The following is a 21,700-nucleotide window of genomic DNA, read 5'->3' as shown; positions in this document are numbered from 1 at the left end:
TTGTGAAGTCCCTATGTAGCCCTTATGAAGTCATTAGGTAGTCATTATGAAGTCCCTATGTATTCCGTATTAAGTCCCTATGTAGCCATTATGAAGTCCCTATGTAGCCCTTATGAAGTCCCTATGTAGCCATTATGAAGTCCCTATGTAGCACTCACCTCCACAGTTCATGATCTTCCTGACGGTGGTAGTAGAGAGGATGTTCCTGGTGCGCAGGCAGTCAGCCAGTCAGCCAGCCAGTCAGTCAGTCAGTCAGTCAGTCAGTCAGTCAGCCAGCCAGTCAGCCAGTCTTAATTCAGTCTCATCTGAAAGTTGTAAATTCTTGGTTATCTCCACGAACCCTGGCTAACAAGTTGAGTCAGCAATACAAAATTGGGTTTAATTATTTATTTACTAAATACCTAACTAATCACACGGAATTACACATACACATAATTAAATCATAACTTGATTACAAATTACGTCATAAAGGAAAACGTCCCTAGCGGGCGGAACAGATATTACAGCTGGTTACACAAAGGAAAAGGGGCTGGGTTTGAGTGAAAGAGCGGGAAGACTGAGGAACAAAGGGCGAAGCTGTGCTATCGTAAATACAGAATCTTATGCATTCTAAATTACCACCCATTTGGAAAAGGAAAATGCAATAAATATTTCCTCTGAGCTGCGCTTCGGAAGGTTGGTTGGTGGTAGGAAGTTTGGTGGTAGATGGAAGGCCGTGTTGTCGAACCAAGTCCTTTGAAGAGTCCTCTGCTAGTAAATTGGATACGTTGTAGTAACGTCGTTGTGTGGTAGAAGGGATACTCTGTCTGTTCCTTCCTATCCTGCGTTTGCAGCTGCTGTTGCTAACTCAACGGCTAGGAGGTATCACTTCTGTAGTGAATAAGAGTTCAAAGTTCATACCATTCGCAACCAAAGCTCACGCTGATGTTGGCTTCGTTCTGTAGTTATTATCTGAACCATTCTGACATCGGACCGTCGTCCTCACATCCTCGGAACAGGAGATTATATTGTCGTCAAGGCTTTATATAGAAAGGGAGAGGAGGACGTGTTTGAACAGTTTTATAGCCCATGTCTCTTCACAGGGGCGGGCCACTGATTGAGCAGAGCCCCACCTTATGAAAACCCAAATCTCACATTTTAGAAGCTAAAATCACATTGCATCCCATCACGAATAATTTCATCATCAAACAGTTAAATTGAACAACAATTCCATGTGAATCCGATATCTCTGATGTGTAGACTTTCCACTGTAGAGTTTATGTCTCAGATGACAACCGAACTGACATATTCTTTTTGCCCACAAATTATGCAGAAATATGAATTCATGCTTTAGTCACTTCTAGATTAGACTAATCAGGCTAGGGCTGATTTCAAGGTTTTACTGCTAACTTACAAAGTGTTTCTTGCCCCTTACCTAATCTCTCTGATTTGGTCCTACCGTACATGCCTACAAGTACGCTACAGTCACAAGATGCAGGCCTCCTTATTGTCCCTAGAATTTCTAAGCAAACAGCTGGAGGCAGGGCTTTCTTCTATAGAGTTCTCCCCTCCCGGAGGACCTGAGCCCTAGGACCATGCCTCAGGACTACCTAAAAGTGACATGCATACCAATTCCATGCTCAGTACAAAATACAGTAAGGAAGACAACCACCCACAGACAGGTTCGTTGCTGTAACATACATAAAACCACCCACAGACAGGGTCGTTGCTGTATCACACAGATAACCACCCACAGACAGGCTTGTTGCTGTATCACACAGATAACCACCCACAGACAGGGTCGTTGCTCTATCACACAGATAACCACCCACAGACAGGCTTGTTGCTGTAACATACAGATAACCACCCACAGACAGGGTCGTTGCTGTGATTCTTAAGATGTAATTGTGTCTGAGATCTGATCATCTGTGTGGTCCAGCTGCTATAAAGACACCCCCCCCCGCCAAGTATTTTCCAATCAAAGGGAGGCGATGGATTAAAAAAAATAATTGAGATGGTCATTTACCATGGTCTGATCCTTCAGCATTCACAGTGGAGTGACAGCAGCCAAACCCTGGCCACCATGACCCTCTCTCTCATGCCCTATGGCACCTGGCCACCATGCCCCTCTCTCTCATGCCCTATGGCACCTGGCCACCATGCCCCTCTCTCTCATGCCCTATGGCACCTGGCCACCATGCCCCTCTCTCTCATGCCCTATGGCACCTGGCCACCATGCCCCTCTCTCTCATGCCCTATGGCACCTGGCCACCATGCCCCTCTCTCTCATGCCCTATGGCACCTGGCCACCATGCCCCTCTCTCTCAGGCCCTATGGTCCTCTGGTTCCTCTGGTTCCTCTTTCTCTCAAACAACCCTGTTACAGACGTCACATGATTCACGGCTGATTGCTGTCGTTGACTTTTCCAAAGCTGCAGCCAAGCGAACCCAAAGGTATCCTGGAACTCCTTTCTAAACTGCCGTCCCACGAAGCAAGTAAACAGCGGGTTGACACAGGTATTCAGGCTACATAGACAGATCTCCAGGCAGAATGCCAGGTCTACAGGCTGCCAGAACGCCGGCCTTCCCAGGTACATGGCATGCATCACGATGGCCGCGTTCCTGCTTAGGTGGTAGGGCAGGTAGAAAAGGGCAAAGAGGGTCAGCACGGCGGTCAACACGCGGGTCAGACGGACACGGCGCCCCTTGTTTTTGTGGAGGTGTACCTGTGGACGACGGCTGCGGAGGCGGAGCTCCCTGATGCTGTGGAGACAAAAAAACGCATGTTGGAGAGGTGTTGTTTGACAGAATAGTATATATAATATATTAACATATTAAAAGAAAGAAATAGAGCCAAATCAAACACTATATTATAGGCTGTGTTTCCAATAATTTAGTAAATCAGGATCAATCAATCAGTAAATCAATCAATCAGTAAATCAATCAATCAGTAAATCAATCAATCAGTAAATCAATCAATCAGTAAATCAACGAATCAATAAATACTGTAATGGGTAACTACCTGCGGAGGCAACAGTAACAGATGGAGTTTAGAGGGAAGAGGAAGCCGATGGTGGTACAGCAGATTGAGTAGGGTAGGCTCTCCTCAGTGTCGTCCATTAACATATACAGGGTACACACGGTACGATTATTGTCTCCGGGGCAATGTTGTAGCAAAGTCATGTGAGCTATAGGGACACTTATCACCATGGAAATCGCCCAGATAACGGCACAGAGGAAATAGGTCTGCCGGCGGCCGAGTAACACCACAGAGCGCAGCGGGTGGACGATGGCGAGATAGCGGTCCACGCTAACGCAGGAAACGAAGAAGATGCTGAGGTAGAAGTAGTTGTGGTAGAGCAACCGAAGGGTCTTGCAGAGCGACACACCTAAAATTAGACAAACAGTCCGTAGGTATGGAACTAGGTGATCCTTTTGAGATTTGATTTGAATTATAATTTTTTAAAATGTGGAACTCAGTCGGGTCTCAATTTAGGCTAAGATTCCATCAGATCAAGTGTTAACCAGCGATAACAGACACCAGCAGATGTTTTGGCAGTGTTAGAAGTGGTGGAACTGCTTGGAGCTGTCAAATAGGTGATCATTGTCAAGAACCCACACCCGCCCCACTTGTGATAGAAGTTCAGAGCGAGAAAGTGTATATGCAAAAAAAAAAAAAAAAATCCAGGTTAATTCACCTGTCAATTTCTCCATCTCCTTAGCTACTCTAATTCCACTGATTTCAAAACTCGGCCCTCTAGAAAGTGGAGAACAACACTTATGCAGTATAGTATAGTAAGCAATATAAAATAAAATAAAAGCTGCGTTAGACAGGATTACCTGATTAACAGATTAACAATCTAACCAGCCAAAATAGACAGAAGCGGGCTATATGGCAGACCAATCCGAACTCATCTCTCGGCATGTCCAGCCCACTTATTATCTCAGCCAATCATGGCTAGCAGGAAGGTGGCTGTATTGTTTTAGTGGCCAACTGGGCTCGTAATTTTAACAATTTTATTCGTATTTACAGATGGCATACACGTCTGTTATTAAGGCACATGAAAGTTCACATGTCCCAGAAGGCATTTCTACCCAAAAACGCATTTTGATCAAAAAATTATAATAATATTACTTTCAAATGGCGTGTGAAGTAGTGACTCGCGACATGCACATAGTTCCCTGAAGCGGGTCACATATTCTATGGAAAGATGACTCACGAACACAATGGTGTTCTCTGTTTTGCTTTACAACCCTCACAAGTGTCATGGGACACATCCCATACAAATTAATGGATTAATGAAGGTCATTTTGTGACAACAAAAAAAGAGGTGTTACATTTTAGTTTTTCTGGAAACACATTTTTTCAGGATTTGGCCAGGGTTGTTCCGGTTTTTGGTCACTAGATGCCCCCATTGTGCCTTTTGACCTTTTGTTTTCCCTTGATCCCCATTATTATTTGCACCTGTGCCTCGTTCCCCCTGATTGTATTTAAACCCTTTGTTTTCCTCAGTTCTTTGCTCTGTGTTTGTATGTTAGCACCCAGCCCTAGTACTCTGTGAACTCTTGTTGATCCCGGTGGACTCTCTTGCGGAATTCTGTTTTTTGTTCTTGTTTGTTTGTTTTTGAGTATCTTTTGAGGCTTTTTGTGCTTTATCTTCCACCTTGTGGATTTACCTTTTTGTCTTGGAGGATTACCTTTGTTCTTGTAGGATTCCTTTTGAGGTTGTGGAGTTACATGTTTTCCTGAAGGACTTCACTTTTTACTTCATTAAATACACCGTCTCAAGTACTGCTGTGTCTGCCTCATCTTCTGGGTTCTGCCAACTATTCGTGGCTCAGTTGGTTAAGTGACTGTTTCTCACTCCGGAGACCTGGGTTTGTAACCGGGTCCTGACAATATGTATCTTGAGTTTTCTTATATCTCCTAGATATTGGATAGACACTTCAAAACCTTATTCCTTATGATACATTTTTTTTGTGTGTGTATTTGTTTAGCCATTTATGAATGTGTTATTCAATGCGTATCTATTGGCTATAGTAGTGAAATTCAAATTCAATCATTTATCAAATCATTTTAAAATAGTTTTTTTTTAATACCTAAAGTGGGCCTAAACTTCTAAATCAAATTGATAAATGATCCACGGTATGACCATCTTAAAACAATTCCACATGTTATCTTAGTAGAACCATCTTAAAACAATTCCACGTTATCTTAGTAGAACCATCTCAAAACAATTCCCCCCCCCCACCCAAATAAAGAAACAAAATAATTAGGATTTCTATAATACTAAATGAGGTTTAAACCTCACATTCTAGTGTTCCAACTAAACAAGGGGGGTGTGACTCCGTGCAGCCAATGGCAACCAATGGCAATGTCCACTTCAGGTGTATAATTTCAGAAGCCACTAGTGGATTTGACAACTCTAGCGCAGTTCCACCTCCGATACTGAATACCGAATCCCAAAACAAAGGCTATGTGGATGTCGGCTACAGCGGATCCGATTGAATAGATTCCTTACTGTTGAGAGTTAGAATAATATATAATACACAAAGGTGCAATTTCAAAACTTGGTTGTACATCAGCAGTTTTCCTCTTGTCATATGTCACTCTCTCTGATAGTCACTCAGTTATACAAATGTGCCTTGCGTCATAATGCAACCGCTATACAGGACATGAAAACAACAGACAATATTGGCAATTGGATTTACTTAACTTACCCAGACCCCAGTGGAGACCTGAAGAGGACCACAATGGTTGTTAAACTTGATCGTTAATCCTCAAAATGTTTAAATGCAGTGCAAGTGTATCTACACGCTAGACGAGTTCCAGATCTGTTTTGTGATGTTTTTTTTTGTGTGTCAACTCAACTCTACTGCTGTCTTTGATAAGCCAAAAATGACAGAGTGTTGGCAACTTGGTATGCCAGCACAAACAGACTGGCACCATCTATGCGGTTCAATTTTTTTTTTTTTAAATAGTCAAATAAATGATATCCAAACCGTTTAAGTGGTAGTGAATGAGGAAGGGTAGAGCCAGCAGCCAAAAGGTGTCAGCCATGGCCAGGTTGAAGAGCAGGACACTACTCCTGAAAAGAAGAAGACTTTATGAATTTATACCAGAAATATGTCTTCTACTGTGCCTAACACACACACACACACACACACACACACACACACACACACACACACACACACACACACACACACACACACACACACACACACACACACACACACACACACACACAGCACGCAGTGAGCAGTTTAAGGGTTAAGAAGTGCCTTGCTCAAGGGCACAACAGCAGGAGATGCTTTATTGCTAAGATTTGTCACTAACAACACTCTAGTAGTCAAATCCCTCAGATCCCAACCTCAAGGCTAAATGGACCAGGCTTGTTTCAGCCTCCCCTCAAGGCTACCTGGATCAGTGTTTCAGCCTCCCCTCTAACCTCAAGGCTACCTGGATCAGTGTTTCAGACTCCCCTCTAACCTCAAGGCTACCTCAAGGCTACCTCAAGGCTAAATGGATCAGTCTTTCAGCCTCAGTGTTTCCCTCCCCTCTAACCTCAAGGCTACCTGGATCAGTGTTTCAGCCTCCCCTCTAGGCTACCTCAGTGTTTCAGGCTACCTGGATCAGTGTTTCAGCCTCCCCTCTAACCTCTAGGCTACCTGGATCAGTGTTTCAGCCTCCCCTCTAACCTCAAGGCTACCTGGATCAGTGTTTCAGCCTCCCCTCTAACCTCTAGGCTACCTGGATCAGTGTTTCAGCCTCCCCTCTAACCTCTAGGCTAAATGGATCAGTGTTTCAGCCTCCCCTCTAACCTCTAGGCTACCTGGATCAGTGTTTCAGCCTCCCCTCTAGGCTAAATGGATCAGTGTTTCAGCCTCCCCTCTAACCTCAAGGCTAAATGGATCAGTGTTTCAGCCTCCCCTCTAACCTCAAGGCTACCTGGATCAGTGTTTCAGCCTCCCCTCTAACCTCAAGGCTACCTGGATCAGTGTTTCAGCCTCCCCTCTAACCTCAAGGCTACCTGGATCAGTGTTTCAGCCTCCCCTCTAACCTCAAGGCTACCTGGATCAGTGTTTCAGCCTCCCCTCAAGGCTACCTGGATCAGTGTTTCAGCCTCCCCCCTCTAACCTCAAGGCTACCTGGATCAGTGTTTCAGCCTCCCCTCTAACCACTAGGCTACCTGGATCAGTGTTTCAGCCTCCCCTCTAGGCTACCTGGATCAGTGTTTCAGCCTCCCCTCTAACCTCTAGGCTAGCTGGATCAGTGTTTCAGCCTCCCCTCTAACCTCAAGGCTACCTGGATCAGTGTTTCAGCCTCCCCTCTAACCACTAGGCTACCTGGATCAGTGTTTCAGCCTCCCCTCTAACCACTAGGCTACCTGGATCAGTGTTTCAGCCTCCCCTCTAACCTCAAGGCTACATGGATCAGTATTTCAGCCCACCCCTCTAACCTCTAGGCTAGCTGGACCAGTGTTTCAGCCTCCCCTCTAACCTCAAGGCTACTTGGATCAGTGTTTCAGCCTCCCCTCTAACCTCAAGGCTACCTGGATCAGTGTTTCAGCCTCCCCTCTAACCACTAGGCTACCTGGATCAGTGTTTCAGCCCACCCCTCTAACCTCTAGGCTAGCTGGACCAGTGTTTCAGTCTCCCCTCTAGGCTAGCTGGACCAGTGTTTCAGTCTCCCCTCTAGGCTAGCTGGACCAGTGTTTCAGTCTCCCCTTAGGCTAACTGTACCAGCGTTTCAGCCTCCCCTCTCGGCTAGCTGGACCAGTGTTTCAGTCTTCCCTCTAGGCTAGCTGGACCAGCGTTTCAGCCTCCCCTCTAGGCTAGCTGGACCAGTGTTTCAGCCCACCCCTCTAACCTCTAGGCTACTTGGACCAGTATTTCAGCCCACCCCTCTAACCTCTAGGCTAGCTGGACCAGTGTTTCAGTTTCCCCTCTAGGCTAGCTGGACCAGTGTTTCAGTCTCCCCTCTAGGCTAGCTGGACCAGTGTTTCAGTCTCCCCTCTAGGCTAGCTGTACCAGCGTTTCAGCCTCCCCTCTCGGCTAGCTGGACCAGTGTTTCAGTCTCCCCTCTAGGCTACCTGTACCAGCGTTTCAGCCTCCCCTCTAGGCTAGCTGTACCAGTGTTTCAGTCTCCCCTCTAGGCTACCTGTACCAGCGTTTCAGCCTCCCCTCTAGGCTAGCTGTACCAGTGTTTCAGTCTCCCCTCTAGGCTACCTGTACCAGCGTTTCAGCCTCCCCTCTAGGCTAGCTGTACCAGTGTTTCAGCCCACCCCTCTAACTTCTAGGCTACCTGTACCAGTGTTTCAGTCTCCCCTCTAGGCTACCTGTACCAGCGTTTCAGCCTCCCCTCTAGGCTAGCTGGACCAGTGTTTCAGCCCACCCCTCTAACCACTAAGCTACCTGGACCAGCGTTTCAGGCGTTGGAAGAAGATCCAGAGAGAGAGCAGGTTGAGGGGCAGACCCAGTATCAACACCCCCAGGAAGAAGGCCGGCATCAGGTAGAGCTGGACCACCCTGATGCCCTCCTGCCCCGGAGAGGACAGGTCACAGAAGGCCCGCTCTGGGGGCTGGAAGAAGACAGTGTTAAACACTTACAGTGGGGAGAACAAGTATTTGATACACTGCCGATTTTGCAGGTTTTCCCACTTACAAAGCATGTAGAGGTCTGTAATTTGTATCATAGGTACACGTCAACTGTGAGAGACGGAATCTAAAAAAAATCCAGAAAATCATTATTGTATGATTTTTAAGTAATTCATTTGCATTTTATTGCATGACATAAGTATTTGATCACCTACCAACCAGTAAGAATTCCGGCTCTCACAGACCTGTGCAGAAAAGTATTTCCAAAGAATGATGTTTCCACCTTCATGGTTGGGATGGTGTTCTTGGGGTTGTACTCATCCTTCTTCCTCCTCCAAACACGGTGAGTGGAGTTTAGACCAAAAAGCTCTATTTTGATCTCATCAGACCACATGACCTTCTCCCATTCCTCCTCTGGATCATACAGATGGTCATTGGCAAACTTCAGACGGGCCTGGACAGGCGCTGGCTTGAGCAGGGGGACCTTGCGTGCGCTGCAGGATTTTAATCCAATCCGTAGTGTGTTACTAATGGTTTTCTTTGAGAATGTGGTCCCAGCTCTCTTCAGGTCATTGACCAGGTCCTGCTGTGTAGTTCTGGGCTGATCCCTCACCTTCCTCATGATCATTGATGCCCCACGAGGTGAGATCTTGCATGGAGCCCCAGACCGAGGGTGATTGACCGTCATCTTGAACTTCTTCCATTTTCTAATAATTGCGCCAACAGTTGTTGCTTTCTCACCAAGCTGCTTGCCTACTGTCCTGTAGCCCATCCCAGCCTTGTGCAGGTCTACAATTTTATCCCTGATGTCCTTACACAGCTCTCTGGTCTTGGCCATTGTGGAGAGGTTGGAGGCTGTTTGATTGAGTGTGTGGACAGGTGTCTTTTATACAGGTAATGAGTGGAGAACAGGAGGGCTTCTCAAAGAAAAACTAACAGGTCTGTGAGAGCCGGAATTCTTACTGGTTGGTAGGTGATCAAATACTTATGTCATGCAATAAAATGCAAATGAATAACTTAAAAATCATACAATGTGATTTTCTGGATTTTTGTTTTAGATTCTCTCTCACAGTTGAAGTGTAACTATGATAAAGATTACAGACCTCTAAATGCTTTGTAAGTAGGAAAACCTGCAAAATCCGCAGTGTATCAAATACTTGTTCTCCCCACTGTATATTAGGTCTGGATTCAGTCCAAGGTGCTTCATAGTGCAGCGCAGCATTTACTTTACACTTTGGCAGGCTACTTAATTTACTTACTTTACACTTTGGCAGGCTACTTACTTTACTTACTTTACACTTTGGCAGTCTACTTACTTTACTTACTTTACGCTTAGGCAGACTACTTACTTTACACTTAGGTAGGCTACTTACTTTACGCTTAGGCAGGCTACACTTTGGCAGGCTACTTACTTTACTTAATTTACGCTTAGGCAGGCTACTTACTTTACACTTACTTTACACTTTGGCAGGCTACTTACTTTACTTACTTTACGCTTAGGCAGGCTACTTACTTTACTTACTTTACGCTTAGGCAGGCTACTTACTTTACGCTTAGACAGGCTACTTACTTTACGCTTAGACAGGCTACTTACTTTACGCGTAGGCAGACTACTTACTTTACACTTAGGTAGGCTACTTACTTTACGCTTAGGCAGGCTACTTACTTTACGCTTAGGCAGGCTACTTACTTTACGCTTAGGCAGGCTACTTACTTTACTTACTTTACGCTTAGGCAGGCTACTTACTTTACGCTTAGACAGGCTACTTACTTTACGCTTAGACAGGCTACTTACTTTACGCTTAGGCAGGCTACTTACTTTACGCTTAGGCAGGCTACTTACTTTACTTACTTTACGCTTAGGCAGGCTACTTACTTTACGCTTAGACAGGCTACTTACTTTACGCTTAGACAGGCTACTTACTTTACGCTTAGGCAGGCTACTTACTTTACTTACTTTACGCTTAGGCAGGCTACTTACTTTACGCTTAGGCAGGCTACTTACTTTACGCTTAGGCAGTCTACTTACTTTACTTACTTTACACTTTGGCAGGCTACTTACTTTACTTACTTTACGCTTAGGCAGGCTACTTACTTTACGCTTAGGCAGGCTACTTACTTTACGCTTAGACAGGCTACTTACTTTATGCTTAGGCAGGCTACTTACTTTACGCTTAGACAGGCTACTTACTTTACGCTTAGGCAGGCTACTTACTTTACGCTTAGACAGGCTACTTACTTTACGCTTAGACAGGCTACTTACTTTACGCTTAGGCAGGCTACTTACTTTACGCTTAGGCAGGCTACTTACTTTACGCTTAGGCAGGCTACTTACTTTACGCTTAGGCAGTCTACTTACTAGACAGTTACTTACTTTACACTTAGGCAGGCTACTTACTTTATGCTTAGACAGGCTACTTTACGCTTAGGCAGGCTACTTACTTTACTTTACGCTTAGGCAGGCTACTTACTTTACTAGACAGGCTAATTTACGCTTAGGCAGTCTACTTACTTTACGCTTAGACAGGCTACTTTACGCTTAGACAGGCTACTTACTTTACGCTTAGGCAGGCTACTTACTTTACGCTTAGACAGGCTACTTACTTTACGCTTAGGCAGGCTACTTACTTTACGCTTAGGCAGGCTACTTACTTTACTTACTTTACGCTTAGGCAGGCTACTTACTTTACACTTAGACAGGCTACTTACTTTACGCTTAGACAGTCTACTTACTTTACGCTTAGGCAGGCTACTTACTTTACGCTTAGACAGGCTACTTACTTTACGCTTAGGCAGGCTACTTACTTTACGCTTAGGCAGGCTACTTACTTTACGCTTAGGCAGGCTACTTACTTTACGCTTAGACAGACTACTTACTTTACGCTTAGACAGGCTACTTACTTTACGCTTAGGCAGGCTACTTACTTTACGCTTAGACAGGCTACTTACTTTACTTACTTTACGCTTAGGCAGGCTACTTACTTTACGCTTAGACAGGCTACTTACTTTACTTACTTTACACTTTGGCAGGCTACTTACTTTAGACTTACTTTATGCTTAGACAGGCTACTTACTTTTTACGCTTAGACAGGCTACTTACTTTACGCTTAGACAGGCTACTTACTTTACGCTTAGGCAGGCTACTTACTTTACGATTAGGCAGGCTACTTACTTTACGCTTAGGCAGGCTACTTACTTTACGCTTAGACAGGCTACTTACTTTACGTTTAGGCAGGCTACTTACTTTACACTTAGGCAGGCTACTTACTTTACGATTAGACAGGCTACTTACTTTACGCTTAGACAGGCTACTTACTTTACGCTTAGACAGGCTACTTACTTTACGCTTAGACAGGCTACTTACTTTACTTACTTTACGCTTAGGCAGGCTACTTACTTTACGATTAGGCAGGCTACTTACTTTACGCTTAGACAGGCTACTTACTTTACGCTTAGACAGGCTACTTACTTTACGTTTAGACAGGCTACTTACTTTACGCTTAGACAGGCTACTTACTTTACTTACTTTACGCTTAGACAGGCTACTTACTTTACTTACTTTACGCTTAGGCAGGCTACTTACTTTACGCTTGCGCAACATTTACCATGAATGCGATCTCCGCAAACATCGAAGAAAAGACCTTTTTAAAATGCGTATTGTTGCTCTATAGTACCTTGCTCTCTAACATGCCTTGGATTGAGTCCTCACTAAATACAATTCAATCACTTCTCATATAAGCCGTTTTATTTTTTATGTAGTTGTATGGCTGAAAACACATATTTTAAAGTTGTTGTAGAGCGCTGTTGATGCGGTGAAGGACCAGTACGGCACTAGGAGTAAGGTGAGAACCTCTTCATCTAATGAAACAGGACACGCGGATCATGATGCTGCTTTACAGTACATCATAGCCACGGTTAATCAAGCGTTCCCCATTCAGTCAAAACACTTCCACAGAACTCATTTAACCAGACTAATGTATGTCATCCTACAGTATGTTCACGAGACAGTATGGCTAAACACTTCCTTGCATTATTCCAACAGTTGAATTCAAATCTGGCTAAACACTTCCTTGCATTATTCCAACAGTTGAATTCAAATCTGGCTAAACCCTTCCTTGCATTATTCCAACAGTTGAATTCAAATCGTTAATACTTTTCGTGCTAATAATTACGACCCTCACTGTAGACACTGCAGGGAAGAATAGAAACACACTTCAAAAGGTAATGAAAAGCCTCAGTGTCGCTGATAGTAACCTCTAGTCTGGATACTTTAAAGGTGGTAACAACTTACTTGATGTTGATTGTTGCCCATGTCAAGGAGTGTTAGCGGCCTCGGTTCTGACCCGAGGCTGGTTCTGTCCCATAATGCTGTTGGATGGTAATGCTTGACTACCCACCACACACACATTATGTTGGTATTAGGTCATATGTACAGTCGTTTGTGTGTGTGTGTGTGTGTGTGTGTGTGTGTGTGTGTGTGTGTGTGTGTGTGTGTGTGTGTGTGTGTGTGTGTGTGTGTGTGTGTGTGTGTGTGTGTGTGTGTGTGTGAGAGAGATCATGAACAAATATTGAATAAGTGTATCTGTACTGTACTCAGGCCATCTGTCGTGTGAACAATAACCGCAGAATCCATCTTGTAACCACAACACTTCCAACATGGTGTTTGGAACAATCAAAGGTTTCAGCATGTTACGTTTTAAGACAATTTATATGTATAATATCCACCCGGCACAGCCAGAAGAGGACTGGCCCACCCCTCATAGCCTGGTTCCTCTCTAGGTTTATAATCTCCACCCGGCACAGCCAGAAGAGGACTGGCCACCCCTCAGAGCCTGGTTCCTCTCTAGGTTTATAATCTCCACCCGGCACAGCCAGAAGAGGACTGGCCACCCCTCATAGCCTGGTTCCTCTCTAGGTTTCTTCCTAGGTTTTGGCCTTTCTAGGGAGTTTTTCCTAGCCACCGTGCTTCTACACCTGCATTGCTTGCTGTTTGGGGTTTTAGGCTGGGTTTCTGTACAGCACTTTGAGATATCAGCTGATGTACGAAGGGCTTTATAAATACATTTGATTTGATTCGATTTACAATATCTTGAAGACATACAAGTTATGAAGCATTATAGACAACATTTTTAGAAACACGTTTTATTTTTAATCATTTGAATGTGGTATTTTATTCTCTTAACAAGGCCATACAGTCCAACACAGTGACAAATATTTAGCGTTACATGGGAAGTGTATCAAAATACAACCATAAAAAAAGACAAAAAAAGAAAGAAAAACAAAAATATTCATCAATATCCAAGTATTTGTAAATTGGCATAGTTACTTTTGTTGTTGCGGAAAAATACAAAATAAGAATCGTGCAATTAAAAAGATGAAGGAGAAATTGTAAATAAAAAGTCAAAGGGAGATTATGGGAAGAAAAACAAAATGATGAAAATAATATTTTTTGAAACAGAGGGAACATAGAGAGTGGTGATACTTGAAGTACCATGTATTAGTTTCATAGAGCCCACAGCATAGAGAGGCACATTTGAACAGTCAAATGTTGGTTACTGGTGTTTACACGTCACCTGATATTGTAAACACAATTGCGTTTATTTTCTATTCTACCAAACATACAATAGAAGATTGTTCAGCCTGAGACGGAGGCATAGCCAGCTATCTGAAAGAGAAAAGTAAAATGAAATGACTCCAATATGCATAAAAATTTGATTTGAAAAAGATTTGAAAACATCCTTACTTCAAGAATAAAAACCTAAAAAACTAAAACATTTCACCATTAATTGACACGTCTTCTCTTCAAACAGTCCAAACATAAATAATAAAACATTAAATTAAAAGTGGGAGCCATTTTATGTCCATTAAAAAAAAAAAAAAGTTTATATATCTCTTAAAACATCTACAGTACAACCATTGTTTCATATATTGATAAGATAAATAATAATAAATAAAAATCATTTCACGTGGTCCCCGGTTAGCCCGAGTCCCCGGGTCTGTTTGTGGTGTCTTGAAAACTCCATTGTTGTCATTTTCCCTGGAGTTGTCAAGACAACACAAACACATCTAGGACTCCGGCTAGCTCCCTGCCACCAGATGGTAATAATACATTAAGACTGACATGTTTATGTCTGGGTGGATCTGGTTCATTATCCAACTCCATTTAGTGTTATTGTCACGCAGCAGAAACACATCTGGGATAGAGTCATTTATAAGTGCTTTGTGCAACAATAACAACAACAAAAACAATTAAATAATGTTTATCTTTCCTTCTTATCACGGACATAGAACTAAACAAATCCAATCAGACATGATGAAAGGCTAAATGATAACTGATGTGTTTCGGATGGAAGGAGGGAGGAAGGGAGGGAGGGATGGAGACAGGGAGAGATGGAGACAGGGAGAGAGATGGAGACAGGGAGAGATGGAGACAGGGAGACAGGGAGAGATGGAGACAGGGAGAGATGGAGACAGGGAGAGATGGAGACAGGGAGACAGGGAGAGATGGAGACAGGGAGAGATGGAGACAGGGAGAGATGGAGACAGGGAGGGATGGAGACAGGGAGGGATGGAGACAGGGAGACAGGGAGAGATGGAGACAGGGAGAGATGGAGACAGGGAGAGATGGAGACAGGGAGAGATGGAGGGAGGGAGACATGGAGGGATGGAGACAGGGAGGGATGGAGACAGGGAGGGATGGAGACAGGGAGGGATGGAGACAGGGAGGGATGGGAGGGAGACAGTGGGGGAGGGAGACAGGGAGGGATGGAGACAGGGAGAGATGGAGACAGGGAGAGATGGAGACAGGGAGAGATGGAGACAGGGAGAGATGGAGACAGGGAGAGATGGAGACAGGGAGAGATGGAGACAGGGAGAGATGGAGACAGGGAGAGATGGAGACAGGGAGAGATGGAGACAGGGAGAGATGGAGACAGGGAGAGATGGAGACAGGGAGAGATGGAGACAGGGAGAGATGGAGACAGGGAGGGATGGAGACAGGGAGAGATGGAGACAGGGAGAGATGGAGACAGGGAGAGATGGAGGGATGGAGACAGGGAGAGATGGAGACAGGGAGAGATGGAGACAGGGAGAGATGGAGACAGGGAGAGATGGAGACAGGGAGAGATGGAAAGATGGAGACAGGGAGAGATGGAGACAGGGAGGGATGGAGACAGGGAGAGATGGAGACAGGGAGAGATGGAGACAGGGAGAGATGGAGACAGGGAGAGATGGAAAGATGGAGACAGGGAGAGATGGAAAGATGGAGACAGGGAGAGATGGAGACAGGGAGGGATGGAGACAGGGAGGGATGGAGACAGGGAGAGATGGAGACAGGGAGGGATGGAGGAAGATGACAAGCCCCAGTAGCTGAGAACAAGCTAAGCGTTCACTAGCTCTTAACGAGTAGGTAAACAAAGGCACATTAAAAAGGGACTGATTTCCCTTTCTTTTCTCTCTCCCCCCCCTCTCTTATTCTCTCTCTTCTCTCGACCCTCTCTTCTCTCGACCCTCTCTTCTCTCGACCCTCTCTTCTCTCGACCCTCTCTTCTCCAGGAACACACACAGTTAAGGATTGGGGAGGAGAGAAGAATGTTTATCTTTCCTTCAGTCGACAAACAGGCACCAGCTGCCACCCTCGCCTCCTCGCCTCGCCTCGCCTCTCGCCTCGCCTCTCCTCGCCTCGCCTCTCCTGACATCTGAAATGAGTGCCTACAGTACAACAGGCCTTGACAGGACAAAGCATCACAGTAGACAGGCAGCCTCCTGTGATCTAAAGCAACCCACAACAGTATCCTAGAAAACATTGATATATACTGTAAAAAAAAAAAAAATCACATCTGGCACTGAAATCTACTATGCTACAACAAACATATTACATTTTCACACATCTGATACTTGGCTTAGTTTAGACAGTAGCTAAGTTGGCTAGTTGGCTATTTGGATAAGATCTCTGTGGACAACACTGAGGTGTAAAAAGCGAGGGTAATTTAACAAAAGCAATCATCTATGACTTCAGTCGACAAAACAATGCACCTCATTGCTGGAACCAATTGCAAAATACACTTCAATTGGACACACAGCTTGGGTAATTTAAAATATTGATTGGGGAACTGTTAGCTGAGGAATGTGGCTGTTTTTCAGGATGGTTTGTTGTACTTGTGTTTTGATTTGTCTATGTATTGCATGTGCAGGGCTTCCCTGTGAAAGAAACCCTGGTGACTCCCTGTTTAAATAGAAACAAATAAATAATAAACTAAAAAGTGACATGGATTAACATTTTTTTTGGCATTCAAAACCTCTGACAAGATTGTTTTCATGCAACATCCTCTGCTTGTTTTGTAGCAACTAATACCAAAGGGGAAACCTGACCTCGATCCTTGATATATATATATATATAGGCTTTATTGCATATTTGTTGAATCATGAACATGTTTTAAGAAAGATTTATTAACATATAAGAACACAAAAGATTAAAAAAAAAAAAAAAACTACTAAAAAAGACAACCTTTACACACACAAAAAAGAGATTGCAGTCAGAGCGCAGTATAACTGCAATCTTCTCTCGTAAAGGGAAATTTAACAAACTATAGCCTCTTTACTCAGTTAACAATTAATTAGTAAAATATTAAGGCATTTTTGTCTTTGGTTGCTTATAATAGTGGCACTTATCAACATAAACAGGGTAGTGTGTAGTGGGCTAAGCGCTAGTCATTAACACAGTGTGTAGTGGGCTAAGCGCTAGTCATTAACACAGTGTGTAGTGGGCTAAGCGCTAGTCATTAACACAGTGTGTAGTGGGCTAAGCGCTAGTCATTAACACAGTGTGTAGTGGGCTAAGCGCTAGTCATTAACACAGTGTGTAGTGGGCTAAGCGCTAGTCATTAACACAGTAGCGCTGTCATTAACACAGTGTGTAGTGGGCAGCGCTAGTCATTAACACAGTGTGTAGTGGGCTAAGCGCTAGTCATTAACACAGTGTGTAGTGGGCTAAGCGCTAGTCATTAACACAGTGTGTAGTGGGCTAAGCGCTAGTCATTAACACAGTGTGTAGTGGGCTAGCGCTAGTCATTAACACAGTGTGTAGTGGGCTACAGTGTGTAGTGGCGCTAGTCATTAACACAGTGTGTAGCGGGCTAGCGCTAGTCATTAACACAGTGTGTAGCGGGCTAAGCGCTAGTCATTAACACAGTGTGTAGTGGGCTAAGCGCTAGTCATTAACACAGTGTGTAGTGGGCTAAGCGCTAGTCATTAACACAGTGTGTAGTGGGCTAAGCGCTAGTCATTAACACAGTGTGTAGTGGGCTAAGCGCTAGTCATTAACACAGTGTGTAGTGGGCTAAGCGCTAGTCATTAACACAGTGTGTAGTGGGCTAGCGCTAGTCATTAACACAGTGTGTAGTGGGCTAAGCGCTAGTCATTAACACAGTGTGTAGTGGGCTAAGCGCTAGTCATTAACACAGTGTGTAGTGGGCAGCGCTAGTCATTAACACAGTGTGTAGTGGGCTAGCGCTAGTCATTAACACAGTGTGTAGTGGGCTAAGCGCTAGTCATTAACACAGTGTGTAGCGGGCTAAGCGCTAGTCATTAACACAGTGTGTAGTGGGCTAAGCGCTAGTCATTAACACAGTGTGTAGTGGGCTAAGCGCTAGTCATTAACACAGTGTGTAGTGGGCTAGCGCTAGTCATTAACACAGTGTGTAGTGGGCTAAGAGCTAGTCATTAACACAGTGTGTAGTGGGCTAAGCGCTAGTCATTAACACAGTGTGTAGTGGGCTAAGCGCTAGTCATTAACACAGTGTGTAGTGGGCTAAGCGCTAGTCATTAACACAGTGTGTAGTGGGCTAAGCGCTAGTCATTAACACAGTGTGTAGCGGGGGCAGTGTGTAGCGCTAGTCATTAACACAGTGTGTAGCGGGCTAAGCGCTAGTCATTAACACAGTGTGTAGCGGGCTAAGCGCTAGTCATTAACACAGTGTGTAGCGGGCTAAGCGCTAGTCATTAACACAGTGTGTAGCGGGCTAAGCGCTAGTCATTAACACAGTGTGTAGCGGGCTAAGCGCTAGTCATTAACACAGTGTGTAGCGGGCTAAGCGCTAGTCATTAACACAGTGTGTAGCGCGCTAGTCATTAACACAGTGTGTAGCGGCTAGCGCTAGTCATTAACACAGTGTGTAGCGGGCTAAGCGCTAGTCATTAACACAGTGTGTAGCGGGCTAAGCGCTAGTCATTAACACAGCGCTAGTCATTAACACAGTGTGTAGTGGGCTAAGCGCTAGTCATTAACACAGTGTGTAGCGGGTCATTAACACAGTGTGTAGTGGGCGCTAGTCATTAACACAGTGTGTAGTGGGTCATTAGCGCTAGTCATTAACACAGTGTGTAGCGGGCTAAGCGCTAGTCATTAACACAGTGTGTAGCGGGCTAAGCGCTAGTCATTAACACAGTGTGTAGCGGGCTAAGCGCTAGTCATTAACACAGTGTGTAGCGGGCTAAGCGCTAGTCATTAACACAGTGTGTAGCGGGCTAAGCGCTAGTCATTAACACAGTGTGTAGCGGGCTAAGCGCTAATCATTAACACAGTGTGTAGTGGGCTAAGCGCTAGTCATTAACACAATGACCAGCAGAGTATAACTACTTCTTCAGAGTAAAATCACTAAAATAGACAGTGAACAGAGAGAGAGAGAGAAAGAGATAGACATTTAAAAATATAAAATGAACATACGGTAAGAGTATAATAACTAGCAGCAGCCATGTTTCCCTGCTCGCCCCATGCTGTTAGAATAGATGTAGTGGTTGGCGGGTGGTTGATTGAAGAGAAGATCTGAAATCTATAGACCATACATGGACGGACCTGAAGACATACTTGAATGTAGTATCTTCATGTATTTGATGATGATGATGATGATGATGATGGATTGTAATTAGGTACTCTAATTCTGTGAGGATTGCTCTCCACTCCACCAGCAGACTGAGCCCTTTGTAATTACAGATCGCCCACCTCTCAGGGTAGTTTTATAGAGAATCTCCTTAAGACCAGCCCAGGCCCCAGCCCAAGCTGGACCAGGGTCCTGTTCATCAGGCACCAAACGGAACAAAACAGATTCAAACAGGGAGTAACTACCTGGATTTGTCCAATGGAAAAAAAAAAAAAACCTAATTTAAATTTCCTGTTGAAAAACATTTTAAAACGTTTTCCGTGGTGTGACCTAATGAACACGAGCCAAAATCAAATGAGTGGGCGGAGGGCTCGGACGGGTGCTAGAGACACTCGGACAGCACTACGTGCCGGGATATGTCGGGGTAGATCATAGGGGTGCAGCAGCAGTCGTCGCTCCTCTGGCTCAGCTGGATCTTCAGCTTCTCCACCTTGAAGGGTAAAGGAACCCAGAGAAACACAGGATGAATATATATGGGGTTTTATTATGTGTGTGTGTGTGTTGTATCAGTTTACCTCGTTAATTAAAGGCAAATAAATATACACTGCTCAAAAAAACTAAAGGGAACCCTAAAATAACACATCCTAGATCTGAATGAATGAAATATTCTCATTAAAAATACTTTAATTCAAATAAATATATGTGTTATTTTGTGCATGTTGAATGTTTTTATGCGGGGGAAAAACACCTCGTAGTTGTGGAGGTACTCCTGGATGAGGTAGCGTTCTCGTTTAATCCTGGCCTTCACTTCGGAGGGAACGTCAGGAATCATCCACGCCACGAAGAACTTCACCATAAATGCCACATGCTGAAAAGAGGTCGAGAGGAGGAAACCAATCAATCAGGAAAGAGGAAGTGATGAAACAGGAACTTAAACAGGTCAGTACAGCACCAACACGGGTTGTAATCTCTGCACCTTTAAAATAACGTCTTGTGGGTTTAGATACAAATCCAGAAATAGGCAGATCGACATAGATTCCCCTGCTACATCACTAAAAATCCAGCTACTCCTATTTACTAAGTAAAAAGACAGATCTGTTTTCTATCCGCACTGTAAATATAGACCTGTAAATGTAGATTAAAGATGGTCATGATCGGGGATGTTGAAGGAATTGAAGTATTCCAATGAAGTGACTAGATCTGGTTGAAATGACTGGTGGTTCTATAGAAATAGAATGTATAGATCGGGCCTCCCCATTCAAGAGTTCACCAGCCAAATTGACAGGGTCAGAGGTTCCAAGTTCTTTTCTATAGGTTGTATTTCTATGGCTGGTTGCGGTAGAGAAGCTACATTCTTACCTCCATGATAATGATGAAGGCCAGTTTGGCAGCCAGGATGTGCCAGAACTGCATGGTGTGAGAGTACTCCTTCTCATGGCCCGATGGGTAGCGGTAGTCACGGTACCTGGAGAACACAGGAAGTAGTGGAGGCGTGGTTATACACTGAAACACTCACACACACTCTGGGCAGCGGTAGTCACGTGATGGTAACTATACATGAAATACATACACATTAAATGTATTCTAACTCAATTGGAGACAGGGATGCTTTTGCTAGAGCTAGAAGGGCTAAAGATGGAGACTGTTTGCATGCTTGCTAGCTAGCTGGCTGCTTGCTGTTTGCTTGATGGCTTGCTTGCTAGCTGTTTGCATGCTTGCTTGCTAGCTGTTTGAGACATGGGAGGGAGCTGTTTGCAGGCTATGCTTGCTTGCTTGCTTGCTAGCTTACTTGAGACTGTTTGCAGGCTAGCTAGCTGGGCTTGCTAGCTGTTTGCATGGCTAGCTGTTTGCATGCTTGCTTGGCTAGCTGTTTGCCTGCTTGGCTAGACAGGCATTCTTGAGCTAGCTGTTTGACTTGCTTGCTTGCTCTGCTGTTTGCATGCTTTGATTGCAGGGAGAGCATGCTTACTTTAGCTGTTTTGCATGCTTGCAGGCTAGCTGTTTGCTTGCTTGGGAGAGCTGTTTGCAGCTTGCTTACTTTAGCTGTTTGCATGCTTGCTAGCTGTTTGAGATGGCTAGCTAGCTGTTTGCATGCTTGGAGCTGTTTGCATGCTTGCTTGCTAGCTGATGGAGACAGTGTTTGATTCTTGCTTGCTTGCTAGCTGTTTGCATGCTTGCTTGCTAGCTAGACTAGCTGTTTGCTTGCTAGCTGTTTGCATGCTTGCTTGCAGCTGTTTGCAGCTT

General features: G+C 44.5%; 2 protein-coding genes across 4 annotated transcripts in view; both read right to left on the bottom strand.

Moving 5' to 3' along the window:
• Positions 1–1,223: 1,223 nt before the first annotated feature.
• Positions 1,224–12,961, bottom strand: LOC124031880 (succinate receptor 1-like). Its single transcript, XM_046343667.1, has 6 exons — positions 12,871–12,961; positions 8,397–8,563; positions 5,982–6,067; positions 5,700–5,717; positions 3,001–3,367; positions 1,224–2,741 (listed from the first exon to the last, which is right to left on the bottom strand). Exons 1-6 carry the CDS (start codon positions 12,889–12,891, stop codon positions 2,273–2,275), a joined length of 1,128 nt encoding a protein of 375 aa, XP_046199623.1. The 5' UTR covers positions 12,892–12,961; the 3' UTR covers positions 1,224–2,272.
• Positions 12,962–18,941: 5,980 nt separating this feature from the next.
• LOC124031658 (anoctamin-5-like) overlaps positions 18,942–21,700 on the bottom strand; it is a 106,622-nt gene continuing 103,863 nt past the window's right edge. For all 3 annotated transcript variants that reach the window (XM_046343171.1, XM_046343182.1, XM_046343192.1), the window contains 3 exons: positions 20,816–20,921; positions 20,205–20,324; positions 18,942–19,946 (listed from right to left, as the gene is read on the bottom strand). In XM_046343171.1, the coding sequence (XP_046199127.1) occupies positions 19,839–19,946; positions 20,205–20,324; positions 20,816–20,921 (334 nt within the window). In that variant the 3' untranslated portion in view covers positions 18,942–19,838. The remainder of the gene's footprint in view (positions 19,947–20,204; positions 20,325–20,815; positions 20,922–21,700) is intronic.

Source organism: Oncorhynchus gorbuscha, linkage group LG01 (assembly GCF_021184085.1).
Source record: "Oncorhynchus gorbuscha isolate QuinsamMale2020 ecotype Even-year linkage group LG01, OgorEven_v1.0, whole genome shotgun sequence".
In the NCBI taxonomy this organism is placed as follows: domain Eukaryota; kingdom Metazoa; phylum Chordata; class Actinopteri; order Salmoniformes; family Salmonidae; genus Oncorhynchus; species Oncorhynchus gorbuscha.
Note: the sequence above shows the minus strand (reverse complement) of the source record. Positions and strands in the feature narration are given on the sequence as shown.